We start from the raw sequence: 20,176 nt of genomic DNA, 5'->3' as shown, positions 1-20,176 counted from the left end.
TAGCAAAGGCTGCTTTCAAAAAAGGGAAGGTTTTGTAATGTCTTTCACACAGACACATCTCAGCACCAAGGACCACATTTATGAGCAGTACAGAATACTACAGAGATAAGCACACATTAAGAAGGTGACTCGGTTTTTGCTTCCAAGCATGTGGCTATTTGATGAAGGATGGATTTAATGAAATATTGAAAGTACACAGATGTCACTGTGATAAGTGCAGGATGTTTCTTCATCTTGCCAAAAGTTCAGATCTGACTCGTCACCTGCTATCTACAGATGCACTGCAGTTTATATTTAACACTTCCTAAAGAGGTAGGTTTGTAGCTGTTTTCTTAAAGAGATGCATTCTGCAATATATTTACTGTACTACCAGTACATTTGTTACTTACCTACAAACAGCTAGTAAAGTCATTGTTATCAGGTTTATTATTAAACCAGAGGTGTAACCAGCCTCTCTGGTGAGTTCTGAAAGTTTAGGTTTATTTTCTGTTCTATGCACAAATGAAAAAGAAAGTTGGGGAAAATCTGGAAATGGAACCCTTTGCACTTCATGTTTTGCTATTGTAGAACACTATTAACAACTGGGTTTAGATCTTCTCTTTTGAACTTCTTAAAAAAAATTGCCTTCAAATCGAATAATTTTTGCTGAATTAGCGTTTTCTGGTAGAAAATGCATGTTCTTGAAAAGGTTTCTGTTCATGCTTGTTTGAGTGGCTCCACCCAGAAGTAATTTATCTAGTTGAGGCTGTCAATCAGACACTTTGAAATTAACGTCACTGAGCATATTTCCCTTGTGAGTACCGTGTAGTGTAAAAATCCCCAAACGCTGAACAAGTTAGTCCTGAACTACTGCATTGGCACTAGCAAATGAGTGGGGTGGCAGCACTACTCCTGCCTTTCAGGTGCTTGCTGAGTGGCCAGTACTCTGTATCAGCTCAGTCAGAATCAGCTCAGATCTACCCCACTTGGCCATCCTTTAGCAACGCATCCATAGCATCAAAATATGACATCACTACAACACGAAGGGAATCTGTTTGTCCCTTCTAGTTGCAAACACAGAAGTTTGCATTTTGTTTTTCCTCTGATACTCGAAATGTAGTTGGTATCTGATCAGACATCAGTCTTACCTGTACATGCAGCAGGGTGGGATGCTGGGCTCCCCAAGAATGAGGCACTGCACACAACTGTGGCAGGGCAGGCAATTTACCGTTTTACAGTAAATAAAGCTATCATTTTAGCCCCTAGCTCTGGGGTGCTGCTGCTGGTGCAATCACCTTCATCTCTAGACAGAGGGCCTCATCTTACAAGGCCATTAATAACCATCACAAAGTGTATATTCTCATGTGACCAAATAAACAGCAGTCATTCTTTCTAAATACACTTACATGAACATTAATTTCCAGGCCATGTTTTATCTTCCTGGTCCAGTGAGTATCACATTATTTTTGTCATCTGATAGACAGATTTCGAGATGCTTCCTCTTCCCTGTTACTTGCTTTCCTCATTCTTCTGATTGTTCTAGATAAGCAGTAGCCATATTTTCTAAAATTGCCTTAAATAATATGTCTCAAATTTCTGCCATATTGACTGTTAAAAGGGATCTGGAGACTAAATGCAGGTTATAAACCCAGAAAAAAATCAGCAACAATTAGGCTCTGACTCTTTTATACACATGTGTCCTTGTGCACCCCTACCAGTGAAACATGCTGTGCTACAGCAACCACTGCGTGACACAGCATGTGCAGTGCAAATTAGCATCCCTCCAAGCAGCCCTTTGTCACCGCCCCATTCACCAAGAGCCTTTTTCATGCACCTGAGACTGGTCCCGGCACACAGTGCAGAGGCAGAAATAATGACCTGAATTGTCTGGCTGCATTACAGGAAGGAGAAACAATTTCTCTCCTGCTGCTCAGTGACTAAAGGAAAACAGCCAGAGATACTGCTACCCGTTTGCCACATCCAGAGGGAAAGACACTTGTGTCACATTGACAGCATGGGGCAGATACAAAAAGTCCATGCATGTGCTGAAGGGTACAGCCTGGATGTACTGCCTGAACATCAAAGTTATCTGGATGCTACATTACGCTTTTAAGCTCTTCCTTCCGTTTGTCTCCCCCACTGGTCTCCAAATGAAAAAAATATGTTAATTTCATGTTGGCCATGATGTTGCCTTGAATTGGGAGAAAGCTGTCCTGATGCACCTATTCCTCTTATATTTTGTCTAGATGGGACTGAATCAATCAATGTCCTGTGTGGGTAGCAGTCATAGGAGGATAATGAACCGTAAGAGGCAGTAAAGCTACTACAAAAAATCTGAGATGTGTAATCTGCTTTTTAGCAAGAGGAAAAAACCCCCATTTTCATCCCTAGTACTACATAGCTGTGTAATTCTCCAATACACCATTAGTCTCTCAGCATAACAACTGTGAATTACCACAGAGAACAGCTCACAGATTTGCATGACTGAATGTCATTTAAACCTATCAGAATTCTGTGTGGGAGATGAATGCTTGCTATTAACAACAGAGATGCCAGGTCCTCCATCCTCACTGTCCACAAACTCTCAGTGTACACACCATGTAAGCCCTCACTTTTAGGCGATGCTAGGGGTTGTATTTAACCAAATTCCTCGGTCATGTACATACCAGTGCTCAGCAAACACACACTGGTGGCAGTATCTGCTTGTAACACTGGAGGAGCAACTGACTGCTCTAGTAAGAATTACAGTGCACTTGTGATGTAGAGTTTAAAACACAGGAAGATAGGTCATGTGCTTTAAAGACCTTCCAAATAAAGGGGAAAAAAGTGACACTCAAAGGATGGATGTAGAAGAATATGGTCAAATAGAAAACTAGTCGAGGTATATCTTGATTTTAGATTAAATTACTGACAGAACTTGTTGGCTCCCTCCACTCAAAACTATTCCTAAGTCATACATCATGACAGCAGAGGGTCTAAGAAGGTACCTGAAGGAAGGCCAGGCTAGGTGCAAATACAATAAAAGGATTAAGAGGCCTCCATCTCTCATCTCCATATTAGCACCACATGGAACAAAATACGGTTGCAACCACAGGCACACAGCTTCGAGGTCCCCCTTTGCAGCCACTGGTGAACTGAGTGATTTAACAGCATTACATATGTTAGGGAACTCCTCTTCTGCGTAAGGACAAAGCTAAGAGAGGACCCTGCTATTTTATATGCCAGGCCCTCCAATGAGTTAATAACTTCAGCTTGCCTTTGAATTAATAAGGCAATTCTAAAGGAATACCATACCAACACCTCACCAGTAAGGCTTCCTTCTGCACTGAGGCACAGGCAGCTTTTCCACAAAATGAGGACAAAATATATTTTTCCATATACTGGAAAGAATGCAAGGACCATGTGCATAAGTGCCAATGCCTGTCTGTACTTGCTTCCCACTTGAAGATGCACATTATGGGTTTGCCAAGGTGGTTAGGAAAGCATCCAGTATACCTCTGGCAGCTAAAATAAGGGATCTTAATCCCCATCTAGCTATCAAGGTAAGACCAGTTTCTCTAATTGCTCTGAACAAAACGATGGCAAACTGCAAAGTTATACTGAAATCGGATGAATTTAGGAGATTAAATTATTGATTGAATCTGAGTCTATCTTGTTTTGACATATCCACCAGGAAAATTCTGAACCCTATCGTTAAAAAATAGCTACTCTGCACACCAAATGTGAGCAATACGAACAGTGGATCTAATGTACAACATCTCACCGTCTAAATTTCTTGCTCAATTTCAGACCTAAGCGAAGTATTATTTTAGTACTCAGAACAAATGTGAAGTGCTTTTGTGAGATATAGTACTGAAAACCAGAAAAGTGATTTAACAGACCTTGCCACTAAAGTTTGTGAACTGCCTTTTCACATCATTACCAACAGGTTGCTATCGGAGTATAAGAATGATGTACCAGACTGACTATATTAAATGCATTTCCAGATTTACTCCCTGTGACCTGTAATGTATGTCTTGTGTTGAACTAGCTGGACTAAAATACTAGTGAATTATGCAGAGATACTTGAAAAAAACCCTCAACTGTTATATTGAGTACATATTTTAGATAAAAATACACTGTCTTTCAGAAGTGTGACCTGTTTGGGTTACCTGTTCATCATTTGGTCTCATCTGTGGCAGCTGCATGATCATGTTGTTCATTCTGTGATTCTGTTTGTCAGAAGATGTGCAGCAGTAGTCAACATACGAAATTCTGACAAAACTGTATTTATGACAGCACCAGTACCTTGGAGGGAATTTTTTAGAAAGGCTTTGGGTCTCCAGAACTATTAATGCTGAAGTGTATCTGGTATCTACAAACTGCAATTAGAATTAGCTTTCCTTTCACCTCTGATCTATCACTTCTGAATGAGTTAATTTTTGCTGTTTCTGAAACAGGTATCAATTTGAACTGTCACAGGCAAGGTTCAATACAGAAAGTATATGGAAACTAAAGTTAACCATAGTGATCCCAGTCCATTTGGGCTGGAAATCAGAAAATGAAAGTGTAACATCACAAAGACAGCCTTCTGAGTTTAGCTCTTGGCCTCTTCCAGGTGGTCAAAAGCACTGATACGGTACGCAACATTTACCATGTTTCAATAGGCTAAATACGTGTTTACGTCTAGCTCGAACTGCTCAAGGCAAGGTCAGGTCTTTCACCATCATAGTTAAAAGCCCATCCCGGCTCCCAGCAAAGCCAAGCAGAATCTCTTCATTGTGAATTCGAGTAGAGTCTCACTAACTCCCTTTAACAAATGCATATCCTGCAAGGAAAGCTTAAAACACTCTCAGAGGCACTGGCATTCTCATAAAACAGAAATTCTTCAGAGAGGGTATACCAATGACCAATTAAAATGTGGAGTTTCTATCACCAGAAGTCTTTAAGAAAAGAATGTGAGAAGTGTCAAAAAGCAACATGATTCTGTAAAGGGATGAAACAGAAGACTTCTTGAAGTCCCTTCTTCATTTTTATATGATTCAATGACCTAGGACATACAATTCCAAGCTCCCAACAGTAAGCTAACGTAGTTTCCACAGGACACGTTTCTGAAGACGTGAAAAGCAAAACAGCTATCAGGCTTCAAGGAGGTACAGGACTCAAATCCCCTTTTTGAAGAAATAAGCCGTAGTTGTACCTACATCCCCTGCAAGTAAAGTACTCATTTTAAATTCACTAAAACCAATGCTAAGACTGTGGGTGTTACAGCAGTTACAGAACACACCTTCAAATGCCACAAACACACATATCATCCTGGAAACCTACTATGAACATGCTGAATATGCAGACAATGTTATACTTACTCTTCAATAAACAGAACATTATTGAACTATATGCTCTGTGTTTGCCCATAATCTCATTGTACAACATTATTCAATTTACTGTCGTAAACTAAAATTATTTTTACTGTGCTCAAGTGCAAATGCCTGATCCTATTACAAGTCAGTTCAGAACTAACATAATATGTAATGATAAACCGCATTTTCATTAAAAAACCCACAGAGAATAGTGACACCAATTACAACCTTAAAGCTACAATCCTTTGTGAAAATATCTCATCAGAAACACACAGATTTTCTTAAACTGATGACTTAAAATAACGGAAGAAGAAGAGAGGATTTAAAAAGTACCAAAAGTAATTAGCACTCAGTCTAATGGATTTGCTAAAAAGGATGGAAATGACTCTTGTATCTACTTCAAAAGGCTGTTTCTATAAACTTGATTCCATGATCATTAGAAGCATGATAAAATGAAGTACTTGGTTTCGATCCTCAAAAACAGTGTGTTGAACAACATTTTCCCATAACTTTATAAAACTGTAGAGAAAGAAACATGCAAACATACCCAATACCTTACACATTCCATTAATACAGATATCTCGGCTATGCCTTCCTTCAAAGCAAGGAGTACCATCGGTGACTGCATCAAGCATCTTTTCTGAAAAATGACCATCTACTGGGCGACAGTGGAGCTCACAGGGGTTTGCTGAAAGGAGAACAAACATACTTTCTCAGAAAATACTTCTGCAGGACCCTGAACTTGAGTGTCTTCACTGCACCATCCGTTCACTTTCCATAGCATTTGACAGAAATGGCCTAATTAGAAGCAGTTAGCAGAGTCAGGGTTGTATTGCTAACAGAGTGACACAGGCCTGATAAAGGCCACTTGTGGACTTCTAGGAAGCAGCTAGAGGCTGGTGCCCTCACACCTCCATGCCCATCATTGCTGGTACATTAACATCCAGCCAACTGGCTGACTTGCGCAGTAATGAGGCCATCAACTGTGATGAAGAAAGTGATGGGAAACAAGCAAAACCAAATGCCATCAGTGAAGGGAAAGGAGGAATCTAGGGGTGAGACTGCCAAGGACACTGACAAGCAACAGTTTTCCACTGGCTGATGACTCTGTGATTTCAGAGATAATTTATAACTGCTCATCACTGCTGCCAGCCTCTCTCAGACAGCAGTCAAATGGTTGCTTTTGCTCTTCTGCATGTCAGTAGAGTGTCACATCACTGCTCATTTTCAGCTATCTGCTGGCACTTAATTATTTCAAACACTGGACTTTTTCCCTGCTTGGCAACTTATGAAATGGGGTAATACTGGTGGATCTGACAGACCCAGGCTATTCCTGGATAGATGTGCACAAAAGCAACAGGGAAGAGAAAAGGTGTGGCAAAAGCAATCTGTGGGTGTCTGAAACAAGATTTTCTGCAATGGACCAGCCTTACTCTATTCCATCCATAGAATAAGAAAAGCCAAATACACACTGCCCTGCTTCACAGCCACTGGCCCTTGGGAAAGGGAAATTTTGAAACTCAGGCTTCAGAGAGTCAAAGGATACAAGTTTGATAAATAAGCTGTGTACACGGAAGATGAGTCAGAACTGAAACCAGGGTCAAAGCAAAGGCAGATATAATCCCTGCCCTTTTATCACTCCCTGGAAACCATCCAGCAGAGCCAGAGCTATCTGAACAAAAAAAAAAAAATAAAAATCACCCACTGTCACACCCATGAGGGACAGCAACAGAGGACTGTCTTCTGGTTTTGGCCTGTTCCAAGACCTCAGTCTAGCCATGCGCTAAAGCAATTTGTTCATGCTCAGTAAGCTGAAATGCTTTGCTGAGGAAAGCAGTAGGCCTTAAACCCGCCAGTCAGTAGGAACTTCAAGGCACTATTATTTAGCCATTTTAATTCAACCTCCCTGTGTGTGGCAGAGGTGCCTCTGCTGAGTGACAGCTTCATCCTGGAGCTTCCTTGCTCTCGGAGGAATGCAGGATAACTATGAATCTTCTACATCTCAGCTAATGAATTTCTTTCTCCCTCTTCCTCCTTTACTGTCCTGACTTGTGTCATACAAAGAACTATGTTTGAAATTAGAATAATTTCTAGTAATGAGCAAAATTCAAACTTTCGATAATGCTAAGAAACTCTCATTGCTCTGGTCTGTACAGTACCAACATGTACACAACACCATGCAGTGCACAAAAGTGACAGGTCCTGCCCAAAGAGCTTGCAGTTTAAGGACTGAATCCTACACAGCCTAAGCTTTAAAACTAGGCATCCCATTCAAACAGGATCTCTGCAGAACTGGGATCAAAAAAAAAGGGACACTAAAGGAAACCCAAAACCTTAACGAGGACTTTTCTTTTTTCTCTCTTGTCAGTAGAGCTATCTTAGGACTGACAACAACGTTGTGCTAGTGGCTTCTCAAATACAGATCCCTTCGTAAAGGGCAGTAGAGTGATTAGAGGCAGAGGACACACATGGTCCAAGGTTATAAAACTCATGGAATTCAAGGTCTTGTGAGTCATGTTCAAGAATATCAATAGAGATGGAGCTACAAAAAAGTCTCAGGCAAGTACATGAAGTTTGTAATCCTTACCAGCTCTCAGTCCCTCTGAAAACTGCCAGCCATAACATCCATCAGTCGTTCTGATAAGAGCTGTCATGATAAGTGATGCAAGTAATTTTACTTCTATCTGCAGAAATCTTTTTCTGGACATGTGGCTAATTAGACCACTTTAGTGTTCTAAATTTTGTTTCACCTTGCTTACCTTCTCAATGCATTTTTTAAACAGAAAGCACAATACCCTTATGTAAAGAAGAATCCCAGAATTCCAGCTAGTCTGTTCCCTGCTCAGAACCCACGCTAACAGGCAGAGACTCTGTAGAAAGCCGTTTCAGTTTCTACATTTTTCATAATGAACTATGAAGAGCAGCAGTTTGATATCTGTACCTCCTCCCTAGTTGTGTGTTGACATAACAAGCAAGATGGTATCCAACTTAATTTCAGAAATCACTGAGCATGAACAAGTAGGCAGTGCTGACTGCTGACATATTCCTGTCATAACTATGATGCTCTCTCTAAGTATATAACTCAGAAAAAGTTTGCAGAGAAAGATAACTCTCTTACTAAGCCAATATAAAAAGAAACAACAAGCAAACTTACAGACTTGCAAAGGCTCATGATTCAAAGAAGGGCTTGGAAGGCATGAGAACTTTCCTCGTTTTCATAACTGTAGTAACTGATCTCAAATTAGATGCTACCTGACCCACAGATTTTGCATTGCCTTTCTTCCTACCAGTTTTCTGCAGAGCCCCACTGGAAATGAGAGGCTACTGCTACCTCCGCACAAACTCAATCCTATCCAATTTTATACTCCTACCATCATTCTTCCAAGTTATTTTGATATTTCATCTGCATGGAAGGATGGTTAGGGCACCACTGAGGAAATTAAACTAGCACTGTATTAGTCATTCATTTCCTAAAATTATTTACTTATCTATCATTATTTTTTTACAGCTGAGCACAGGCACCTGACAAAAGATCAGGGCTTCATTATTGTAGGACTGTAAATAAACTGTACGAGAATCAGTCACTGTTCTCAACAAGTCTAACATTTAAACACAGAACAGATATAGGTGTAGAAAGTACTTTCATCTCCTATTTTTAGAAAGCAAACTGACATAAAAGGAAAATAAACACATTTCTCAAAATGACAGCAGGATTTGAAAGCAAAGACTGGCATTGAGTTCAGATTTTCTAAATCTTATTTCAGTTCTGAAAATCCAAACCCACTAAACTAAGATCAATATGAATACTAGGGTTGCTCAGAAGGAACTCATTAAAGGAGCTGGTTCAGTTTCAGTTACTTCAGCAAATTTGACCAAATCATGAGACTTCAACAAACAGGCTGTCATTTTAGCAACTTTTAGGCCAAAATATACAGAAATTCTTGAAATCCAGCATATGCATGAAACACTAGATCCATCTGTGAACACTTGGTAATGACCTTGTTCAGAAAAAGCACTGAATTCCCATTTAAACAGAGCTGATTTCTACCTGCGTAAAACCTACAGGATTTAATTTGTCCTTCCACACCAAAGCTGGATCAAAGCTACTTAGACTGCTCCTGCTGAGATTGTATTTATATCTACAATGATAGTATTAATTCCTTAAGCGCTCTAGGTAACCTGCTCTAATGTTTAACAACCCATACGGCAATAAAGATTTGTTAATGTGTAACCTAAAGTTCCCTTGTGATGTTTTGGCTGTTTCTGCTTGCCCTACCTTTCATGGACATGAAGAACTGTTGAATCTGCTTCTCTCTGGGGACTCCTGTACTGCTTGAGTTGAGGGGATGGGATGTTGCGGTATGAAGTACAGTGACAGAAAACTTGATGCCAAATGGAAGTTTGAAAGCAGAAGAGCTACATTCAAACCGTGCTGATAAGACCATGGGGTTCTGTTTTTTAAAGTCAGTTAACAAGGGCACAGAACTGCTGGGATCTTGACAGCTTCTTCCAGACCTGGACATAACACTGCACGGAGCCATGCAATCCTCATAGCCTGTATCTTTACTAGCTCAGGGATAAGCATGCTAAATACCCTTAGAAAGTCTCTTCAAGTAGTTAGTATTTAACTCACTACAACTTCTCTCTTCTAGAGCAAAACTTGCTTTTCTCAACCTACTTTTTCAAATCATTTGACTTCCATGTTGCTGTCCTGTAAACCTCCTCGTTTGGCTGCATCCTTCTGGCAGTGCATTGCTCCTAGCTGGACATAAGAGTTTAGCTAAGGTGCTACCAACACTCAGCAGCCTAGAAAAATTACATCCCATTTTTTTGTCTGTGGTTCCCATACCCTGCACCAAGATTATGGTGCTGATTTGAATAGAAACAAGATCATATACAATACAAGATCAATCCTGTAATACACAAAAGAAACCCAGATGTAATGGAATCTGAAGCCACAGAGCTCCCATAAGTGCCCAGTAACTTATCCGTCATCAGAAGGGACTGAGGATGCAAGTCAGCAAAGCTGAGTAAAGAATCCTAAAATTCAGGCACATGATTTTTTCCCGCTGTGTATATTATAATGGAATTCAGACTCATCAAATGTAAACAGAACAACATGAATATAACTAGAGAGGAAAACATTCCCTTCCCAATTTAAATTTGTTTCCCCTGCAGATGACTCTCATGAGTTCACATGCAGGAAGGATCCAGCTTAACCTGACTGAAGGATGTGATTAATGTGTCTGCCAGCAAAAGAGAAGACTTCAATATTTTTTCCTACTTGATGAGGAAGAAAAGAGGTGGGCCTCTTCTCTATAAACCCTCACCTCTGTGACAACTTGGAATTGGCCAAGAAAATCCAAACTAAAGAAAATTAGAAAATACAATTACCATATACAGACAAAATGGGGGAAAAAAGGCTGAGGTGAACTTACTTGCCACTTTAACCATGCTTGGAACTCCAAAAGAAAGTTTAATTTCAAACCAGCAGCAGCAGAAACATTACCTCATGCTGTTAGCTCAGCCCCTGCGACTGTATCAGTACAGATCTTACTTGATACACAGACGTATTTCGTAAGAAATACGAAATTTAGAACACTAGCAACAGAACCCCTATCTGCTAGTACATGAGATGATCCTGGCACTGACTGATAAAATAAAGGTATTTATATAATTCAGTGTAGGACTCATACTTACTACATGGAAGTTAAGCCCCAAGAAGCCGTCAGATTCAGATATATGTAGTTTGTTAAATGGTATGAAATAAATAAATATAGAGTCAACCTGATGGCAAGAGTAGTACGTTAGCACTGAAGTCTGATTAAATGTCAAAGTAGGGGCCTAGGTCATGAGAACAATTCAGAAAATATCCTGGTCAGAGCTGCTGGATGCTTTAGCCACCCTTGAGCTTGGAAGTCCCCCTCATTCATGTCTCCTATGAAGACAGGCTGAGAGAGCTGGGGTTGTTCATCTTGGGGAAATGAAGGCTCCATGGAGACTTTATAGCAGCCTTTCAGTACCTAAACAGGGCCTACAAGAAACCTGGAGAGGGACTTTTTACAAGAGTATGTAGGGATAGGACAAGCAGGGATGGCTTTAAACTGGAAGAGGGTAGATTTAGATTAGATACTAGGCAGCGAGGGTGGCGAGACAGTGGAACAGGTTGCCCGGAGAAGCTGTGGATGCCCCATCCCTGGCAGTGTTCAAGGCCAGGCTGGATGGGGCTTTGAGCAGCCTGGTCTGGTGGAAGGTGTCCCTGCCCGTGGCAGGGGGGTTGGAACTAGATGGTCTTTAAGGTCCCTTCCAACCCAAACCATCCTATGATTCTATGACATGATTTTAAGACTCCCAGGGATCCTCGGGTGCTCCAGCTTGAGCACATGGGTTTCTGCGCTCTGTAGCAAATCCACAAAAAGACTATGCAAGTTCCCCAACAGGTTCAAACTCATTTAAAACAGAAAGAAAAAATCTCAATTGGAATCTTAAATATAGTTAGCCTAGGTAAAAGTGAGATGTCATTCGCTGCTTTTCTGCCAGGTTGCTTGTTAAAGCTGCTTGTTTCATCCTACCTTGTACTAAATCATAACATGTGATATATGATATATATCTCATGATAACATAATCAAAAGAGTCCCAGTCCTCCTGTAAAAGTAGTTTACAGAACAGAAAAGGACATTACAGCAATATTTAATTATGTGACATTCATTAGAACTGGCTTACCTAAGTTTTCAAATTAAAAGCCAGGAGAGAGAATTGTGACCATATAGATCATTTATTGTTTTTCCAGCAGGATGAAGGAACACAGAATGTCTAAAATGTCACAGGATGTCCACCTCAGGATTTCACTTACTCGACTAGATGCTTGCAAACAAAAACTGTTACGCGCACTCAGGGTTTAGAAAAACCTCATGATATTTTATTTTCTCCTTGTATCTCATGTGCAGCATGAGATGATTTAAAATGCCTGATAACAAAATACAAACTGTATTGCGTTTGCAGGGCAAGGTTTTGGTGGCGGGGGGCACAGGGGCGGCCTCTGTGAGAAGCTTCCAGAAGCTGCCCCCGTGCCCGGTGCAGCCCGTGCCAGCCGGCTCCGAGCTGGGCCCGGTGCTGGGCAAGGCCGAGCCCGTCGGTGCCGGTGGCAGCCGCAGGGACCGTGTATTTCAGATCGTGTATTTAAGTGCGAGCGAGCCCAGCAGCCCCGCGGCCCCCGGGCCGGGGCAGGGGGAGGCTCCAGGCGCCGCAGCAGCGGCTCCCCCAGCCCGCGGGGCGGCCCCCGGCGGGGCGGGCCGTGCCCCCAGCCCGCGGAGCCCCCGGGGGAGCAGCTCCCCCCCCGCAGCCCGGGCAGGGCCCCCCCCGGGGCAGGGGGTGCCCGCAGGGGGCTGTGACCCGCGGGCAGCGGCGCTGGAGCAGCTCCGGGCAGGGCCCGTGGCCCCGCGGGGAGAGGAGCCCGGGCCGGGCCGGGCTGGGGCAGGGCCGGTGCCCCCGCGGGGGCCGGGCCGGGCCGGGCGTGAAGAGCCGCAGCCCGTGGGAAGGACCCACGGCGGAGAAGGTCGTGGAACTGCTGCCGTGGGCTGGAGCCCGGGCTGGAGCAGGGGCAGAGTGAGGGGGAAGGAGCGGCAGAAAGAACATGTGGTGAACTGTGCGTAACCCCCATTCCCCAGCCCCCTGCACTGCTCCAGGGGAGGACACAGAGAAACGAGGAATTAAGTTAAGCCCGGGAAGAAAGGAGGGATGGGGGAAAGGTGTTTTTCTGATCTGAATGCTATTTGATTCATGATTCTTAATGCCCTTTAGAAGCAGACCTTCTGTAAGAAAGGCACACACGAGCTACCAGTTCTGTAGCACTGCCGTAGAGAGGACATGAAGAGAACCAAGGCTGTACCCTGCAGTGGCACACACGAGTAACAGAGGACTGGAATCTCAATTTCAGTGACAGGCAAGTGCAGAAAATGGTTTATGAATTTGGCTTTGGACTACAAGCCTTAGGCTCTTAGCATTTACCATGGTTTGTTTTACTGGGAGTCCTTCTAAAAAAGTCTTCTTCTATCAACTATTTTTTTTCATCAGAAATTATCCTGGAAGTCTGTCTGATCCAGGTTCATCTTCATGGTGCCTTTGTTAGGTGAAATTGAAACAGTAGCTGAAATTTAGGAAACCTATTCAGAACTGCCAATAACTGTGGCACAAAAACATCCTGAAAAAAAATACTACTGGCAAATGAAATTGAAAGTTGAGTCTTGAGCTTCACTTCCTTAACTAGTTTATTTTTTCATTAAAAAATTCTGTTGCTAGCTTCTACTGGATAATCTACACTTCACATTTATGCATACACCGAGAATCAAACTGCATAGTAGTAACTATTACCATGACTATTTAGTAATTAGCTGTTGCAAAGCAAGTTATAAGGCAGAGGCATCGATTCTCTCTCTGCAATACAGGGCAGTACAATACTGAACCTGCTGAAGCATTACCTTCTCAGTGTGGTGCCAGTTATACTTACAGTGACTTTTCATCTTCACAGAACTTTCTCATAGTTCTGTAAAATTGACTTTTTATACGAGATATTAAAAAAACTTGTAGCTTCATACCTGTGTTATAAACGGGAACCCAGTGGTAGAATTCATTCTGGTAGGGAACTGTATCAAATTCACTGCACTGCATCTGACGAAAGGTTGGCAAGCCTTTGCGACAGGGGCTAATGTTACACATGCGATAGCGTTTCCTTTCTCCAGTGCAGTAGTCTCCTCCAAATTGTGGTCTAGGAAAAGGAACATTGAGACTAGGACAGGAGATCCTGGGTGAAAATAGTCTCAAAAGAGCAATGTCTTTCAGGTTCCAATTGGGATAACAAGGTGAAACTGAATCCCTGATGGGGTAGAGATATCGTTCACATGCTCAAGTACCCAAACAAGTCAGTATGAAGCCCAGAGATCCAGACAAACCATGTATTCCAAAGAAGTCCTTGGTACACTGCCCAGCTGAGCTCACGACCAATAACCTTATCAAACGAACTCTCCCAAAATGCCGTATTTTCCAGAATGTTTGACAGTTCTTCCAGAAAAGTAATGTGGTTTCTGCTGTTAGACTCTTAGTGATTTCTAAAAATGAGATGTAGGGCATTCATGTACTCAAATATGTATTAGAAAATTCTGCCTTTCATGTTCTGTACCTATCAGTTCGTGCGTCTGAAGCTCAAACAAAGCTGATGACTACAACAAAACACGGAAGGTGAGTTCCTTGACTTCCCTCAGGAACAGATTGCTAGCTATTGTCCTTACCCAGTGTTTGAGGGCATTTATTTATTCATGGCAGTATTATTAAAGCAACATTTTTACTATTTCTGCAATGCCTGAATGTTAAATGACAGGATTTTTTCATTTTTTGTAGCAATAAGCTCCATGGAGGGTAAGGATTAAAGAATGAGGTGCTGACTGTAAAATGTGAGCCTATTGAATTTTACACAGGTATGCTTAACTGGGAAGGAGAGGTGTTCAGGTGTCTGTCTTGCTGTAAGCACCTGCTGGTAACAGCCACATACAAGAGTTTCCAATGTCGTAAGTACCTCAAAGATCTTGAATAAAAGGTAAGAAAAGAAAAGAGTGTGTACTCAGCTTACTCTGGGTTATCACACGGTCTCTCTGCACTCTGAACTCCTGCCCCACATGTCCTTGTGCAATGGGACCAGGATGACCAAACGCCCCATCCGCCATGGATTGCTTCAGGAGTCTTGCCTACTGTAATACACTCACCAGAGAAGCACCACTGGAGAAGAGAAAGGACAAACAGCTTAAGGTTATTATCACAGGAAAATCTTACTGTGAATTATTTGTTATTTCATTCCCTGAAGGTTGAAAACTTAGGTGGAAATATAAATGGAGATGTCACAGGATACCCCTCTTTCACACTGAACAATGGCAGAGCTATGCATCCTCTGCTGCTCTTTTGAAGGCAGCACATCCTGCTGGCAGCATGGCTCACAGTCACCTTGTTTTCTCCACACCAAGTTCCATCTGCAGCTGCATCCAGTTTGGAGCGGCAGGAGCCTTTCACTGAGCACCAGAGTGTTTGGCAAAGGTTCTGGAAAAGAAAGAAAACTGCAGCAGTCTGAAGCAGAGCTGAACTCCTATGGCCAAGATTTTTGAGTCTGCCAGTCTTCTACATTCATTTACAAAGCCTTATAAGGACTGCATTTCCAGAGCCAAATGTTTGGGGTTTTCCACAAGTTAGGACCCACCAAGTATCATTAGTGTACAAGTAGGGACTATTTCAGAAATACAAAATGGTGAATACTTTCTATCAAGTGAATTACCTGAACTATGTGAGTTCAAATATTCTTCTCTTTGGCTGCTCAGCTGCCAGCTACACGCAGGAAAAAAGGCTTTACAAAGTTTGAGCACTACCGTTTATACCAAAGGTGAACACAGTTTGTATTTAATTTGCATTGTACTAATGAATACAATGTTTAATTTTGCACTGCTGTCTGTCTGAAAACATATGGTGAAATCAAAGAAGGTTAGAGGAAGCCAGCTGGGTAAGTAAAACCAACATTATGTCCCCAAGTACAACAGCCAGGTTAATATTCATGGCAGTCCCAAAACTGAATGAGGAAAGAGATCAAAACACAGATCTCTTAAAACATCAGCCAAGCAAACAGCAAGGGAACAATGTAAATAACCAGTCCAGGTTAGCCAGCAGAGAAAAAAGCCTACTCATCCGGGTAGAGTAAGGCCTCTGGTTAGTGAATGCTTGCTTGAATATTCAGTTACTCAGAAACTGGTGCCAGTTAAATGCAGTACATTGGCAGTACAGCACAGCATTTCAGCTGCTGCTCCATAGGCAGTGGTCAGTTTCACAGAAAGAACAGAAACTCCTTACAGTCAAGTCAAGAAACATTACAGCTACCTTATAACAAGTCATCCGCTCAAGTTCGAACTATTCCCTAGAGAGCGAGGACAGACATCAAGGGCTATTCCCCACTCCTCAGTTCACATCACCAGCTTTTCTTTTGGTTGACACACAGGAGTCCTGCATGCTTGGGAACTCCTGAATGAGCAGGGCTTTCTGTGGAAGACCACTTCCAAGCTGGAGAAATCAGGGGTATCAGAAAGACTGCACTCCCACTGGAACAACAGAAGCAAAAGCACAGGGGCTCTGTGCCAGGGCTTGGCTGAGGCTGTTTGAACTGCCGAGCTCAGCATTGGGAGGGGGAACAGCGCTGGCAGCACCTACCTGTGAAATCAGGGATAGCCGTTAAGTGTCGTCAGAGAAAGGAGCCAAGAAGGATCCCACTAACAGCTCCCACTGGGATTCTCAGAACAAGCAACATGCCAGGTTTGAGTACCAACACAGGAACCGGGCACTTGCAAAAATCCAGCCCCAATGAGGCAGCAGCAATATGTGGCCAGCTGTGAAATGCAAAACTTGGCTGCTGGTTTCTGACCTGCTTCTATTTAAAATAGCTCAGCTTGGGCAGTCTGTTTTGACAGTGGCCTTTTATTTACTTTCTGCATTGTGTGTTCACCTTGGTTTTCATCTAGAACATCAGAAGGAAAGTTGACAGTACTGAACAGCTCAAAGCACTCCAAATCTCCAGTTGCAACACAATGTCTGCGGCATTGCATCTCAGCTTATTTAGCCACTTTTGGACAATATATGTGCAAAGTTAAAGGTTGTTTTGCAGTTCCCAATTTATAGTTCAAGAGCAGCACTACTTAGCAACTCATTGTGAAGCCACTTTTGTCAGGTACTTAAGGCAGAGCTACCCAAGTGTTCGGGTGATAAATTTTCTTTCATTGTGAAATTCATTCTCTATTTTCTCTCTTGTACAAAGAATATGTTTTGTGCTTTTAGTGTATGAAGTGTACTCCTGCACTGTGCCTCAAATACCAGAAAAAGGCACAGAAACTGAACACTTGTCTCCACAGATAGTTACATTTTTAGGAGGTGCGCTCACAGATTACAAAGTCAAGAGTTCATGGAGGAAATCCTTCAGCTTTACAAGAATTTTTCCATACTGATCTCCATGTACACACAGCTTTTTTTCCATCTGGTAACAGCCAGACATTCATGGACTCAGTGCAAGGCGCAAGAGCTTTTTATCATCAGCAATGTGGTATGCACTTTCCACCCAGTCTATGAGATCAGGGTCTGTGCCTTAAAGTTGAGTTCAAAAAAACCCCAGTCTCACTGAAGTTAAAGTTTTGGAGATAAAGAGGGATATTTGGAGATAAATAAGATAAGGATTCTGAGCTCCTACAGCCTGCTCTATAGGAAGCTATGGATCTCCCTACCACTTGGAAAATTCTTTCTCCCCAATCTGTAATTTTTCTCTACCTTATTAGAGGGACAATATTTCTGTACTTCTCAAGATGCCTAGAAGACTTGCTACCTAAAAGGTTCATGGAAACCATTCCCTGAATTATAAACCTCAGTCTTTGCTAAGTAATTACCGAACCTTGGGACATCTTCAGCTAAATGCAGATTCCTCTCTCAGAAAGAGTCTGTGGATCCAAGGCAGACATTAAAAGTTACAGGACACATGCAGCCTGGTCAGTGAGTGAGTGTTAAGAAGATAGTGGAAAAGCAAAGAACAGTGAGACCTCTTAAACAAAATGACTATACTGATCACTCAACATGCCACGCAGTCTATACCAGTCACAGTTCCTTCCCTTGCCAATGCAGCTGCCTGCAAAGCACAGGTCTTCCAGTAAAATGTAAAATGAGATTATACCAATTAATTTCCTGAGATATGCCTAGCTGTAAAATTGGTTAATCAGGAGATGTCAAATTTAAAGGACTGCTAGGTTCAAACACAAGAATAGACAGAATGAACCAATACTACAAAACTGCACTTCAATTTTCTATCTGTACCAACAGACAAACGTACAGTAACTGACAAAACTGGAACATCACGTAATGAAAGCAATCTTTCAATACCTGCTTCAAATTCAGTAGCTGCAGTTCAGCATTGGTAATCATGTTACCTATTAAGGCTCAGAAGATTAATCAGAAATAACCTCCCTAACAGAAGGGTAGATGAGGATACACATAATTATCCGAATGGAATAAATAGTCAACATCGACAGTCCCCAGCCCACAGCTGGGCGCAATACCTTGCCTAAAAAACACTTCAGCACTGCCGACAGCCATAACACTACTTCTACCACAGCTGTGTTTAACAGGGTGATCCAGCTGGATGCTGTCTGCAATGTCTGCTGCATGTTACTGCTCAAAACACTACAAAAATTAGCGATTACTTAGCTAGATTAGCACTTGAAACCAATACTTCTGAACTGCTTATGCAGAAAAGTGCTGTACAAAGCCAAATAGCTCTGAACATGCTAGGTGCTGTTAAAATACCATACCACTGCACCTTAGCTAATATAACCTGTTTCTCTGCAGTAACTCCTAGCTCTTGCAGAGAGTTGTGCTGCTGTAAATATGCTGCACCTGTGCACCCCACACACAACACTGTTTCACTGTGCTGCGAGACAGACCCCAGGGTACTTTGTAAGTTATGCATTGTCACATAAAAACCTGAGGTTTGATGGGAAAATAAAGATTCTTCAAGGTGCATGGACTGACATTTCCTTTAATTAGTTAGACCATTAAGAGTGCAAAAAATCAGGACATATGGGAAGAGAGCACAACCATGATTTCTTCAGAAAACCTGGAACTGGAGATTTGTTCCCAGAATGACTTGGTCAATTGAAAGCTCTAAGTTTGAAGTATCTTTTAAAACGGGATTTAAGCTGCATTGATAATTTATCTAAAATCAGGACTACAACATTGAAAGCAAAATTACCCCACTGCTGAAGGACAGGCATTTAACAACAGATATAGGGTGAGATTCAGTAAAGGTCTTGCAAAAGACAAGGCAAACAGTGCAACAACTCACTTCCAAAATCTGCAGAACAGAATGAAAACAGGCAATGCCTGCACTGCACATCTAGCCTATGAAACTCCAAACATGCTGCATTTGTAGTTAGCAACTGAGGTTCACTGACTGCATTCCCTCACTGTTTGAGAAGCTCAAGTTCTTATTAGGAGAATGAAGAAAAACAAACAGTACTTACGTCCATGTCTTCACAAAAAGTAGCATTAGAACCATACTGAAGCTGGCACTGGTGATGCACATCATAAATCACTCCAGGAGCGATGACTGGGGACTTTAACACTTCTTTTTGGGGGATATCATCCAGACAGAATCCCCATCCACGGCTAAAAGACAAAAATGTGCATATTAAAAAAACCTCAAGCACACTTTTTTGACACTCCTATAGACTTCCAATATCTAATTCTTAATAGTAATTTTGCATACGGCCTTTGGAAATAATAAGATTCCAGCTAGGTTATGCTGACGTGCCACTAACAAACAGCACTCCATCTAGTAAGGAGGGTTTACAAAGGCAAAATATAGCTTGTCAAAGTAGAAACATCACAACGTCATTATGGTTTGCAGGGTAGCTTCAGAGCACTCCACAGCCTCTGGCTGAAGTTATACGATATTGCTGCTCTTAAAAAGAACATAATGAATTTGAACAAGTCATTGAATTCAAGCACATGTCATTGTGGCCAAGGGCAAAGTCTCATGATTTTCCATCAGAGTCCTTGATGGAGAGGCTTCTTTCTCCCTGAAAACTGCAGAGCTGCAGGTTGCACCAAATCTGAGCCAGCATGGCAAGACTCGAGTTCACTTTCAGAAAACAAGGATATAATGGAGCTTTTCCCAAATACTAAGTGAGGAATAAGCTTCGGGCATGCCCTTCATGGGAATTAAGCACACTACAAAACCCTACATTTAGTAATATAATAATACAGGATTTACTTTAAACTCCACATAAACATCTTAC

The 20,176-nt window shown here is 42.0% G+C and overlaps 1 protein-coding gene across 2 annotated transcripts in view; it reads right to left on the bottom strand.

Annotated features, from left to right (window-relative positions):
• The window catches only part of ADAMTS12 (ADAM metallopeptidase with thrombospondin type 1 motif 12), a 162,306-nt gene that overhangs the window by 46,757 nt on the left and 95,373 nt on the right, over window positions 1-20,176 (bottom strand). For both annotated transcript variants that reach the window (XM_055790698.1, XM_055790697.1), the window contains exons 9-13: window positions 19,400-19,544; window positions 15,309-15,401; window positions 14,941-15,086; window positions 13,913-14,082; window positions 5,873-6,006 (exon numbers count right to left, since the gene is read on the bottom strand). In XM_055790698.1, coding sequence (XP_055646673.1) covers window positions 5,873-6,006; window positions 13,913-14,082; window positions 14,941-15,086; window positions 15,309-15,401; window positions 19,400-19,544 — 688 coding nt within the window. The remainder of the gene's footprint in view (window positions 1-5,872; window positions 6,007-13,912; window positions 14,083-14,940; window positions 15,087-15,308; window positions 15,402-19,399; window positions 19,545-20,176) is intronic.

This window comes from Falco peregrinus, chromosome Z (assembly GCF_023634155.1).
Source record: "Falco peregrinus isolate bFalPer1 chromosome Z, bFalPer1.pri, whole genome shotgun sequence".
Classification (NCBI taxonomy): Eukaryota; Metazoa; Chordata; class Aves; order Falconiformes; family Falconidae; genus Falco; species Falco peregrinus.
This window is presented reverse-complemented; position numbering and strand designations above follow the sequence as displayed.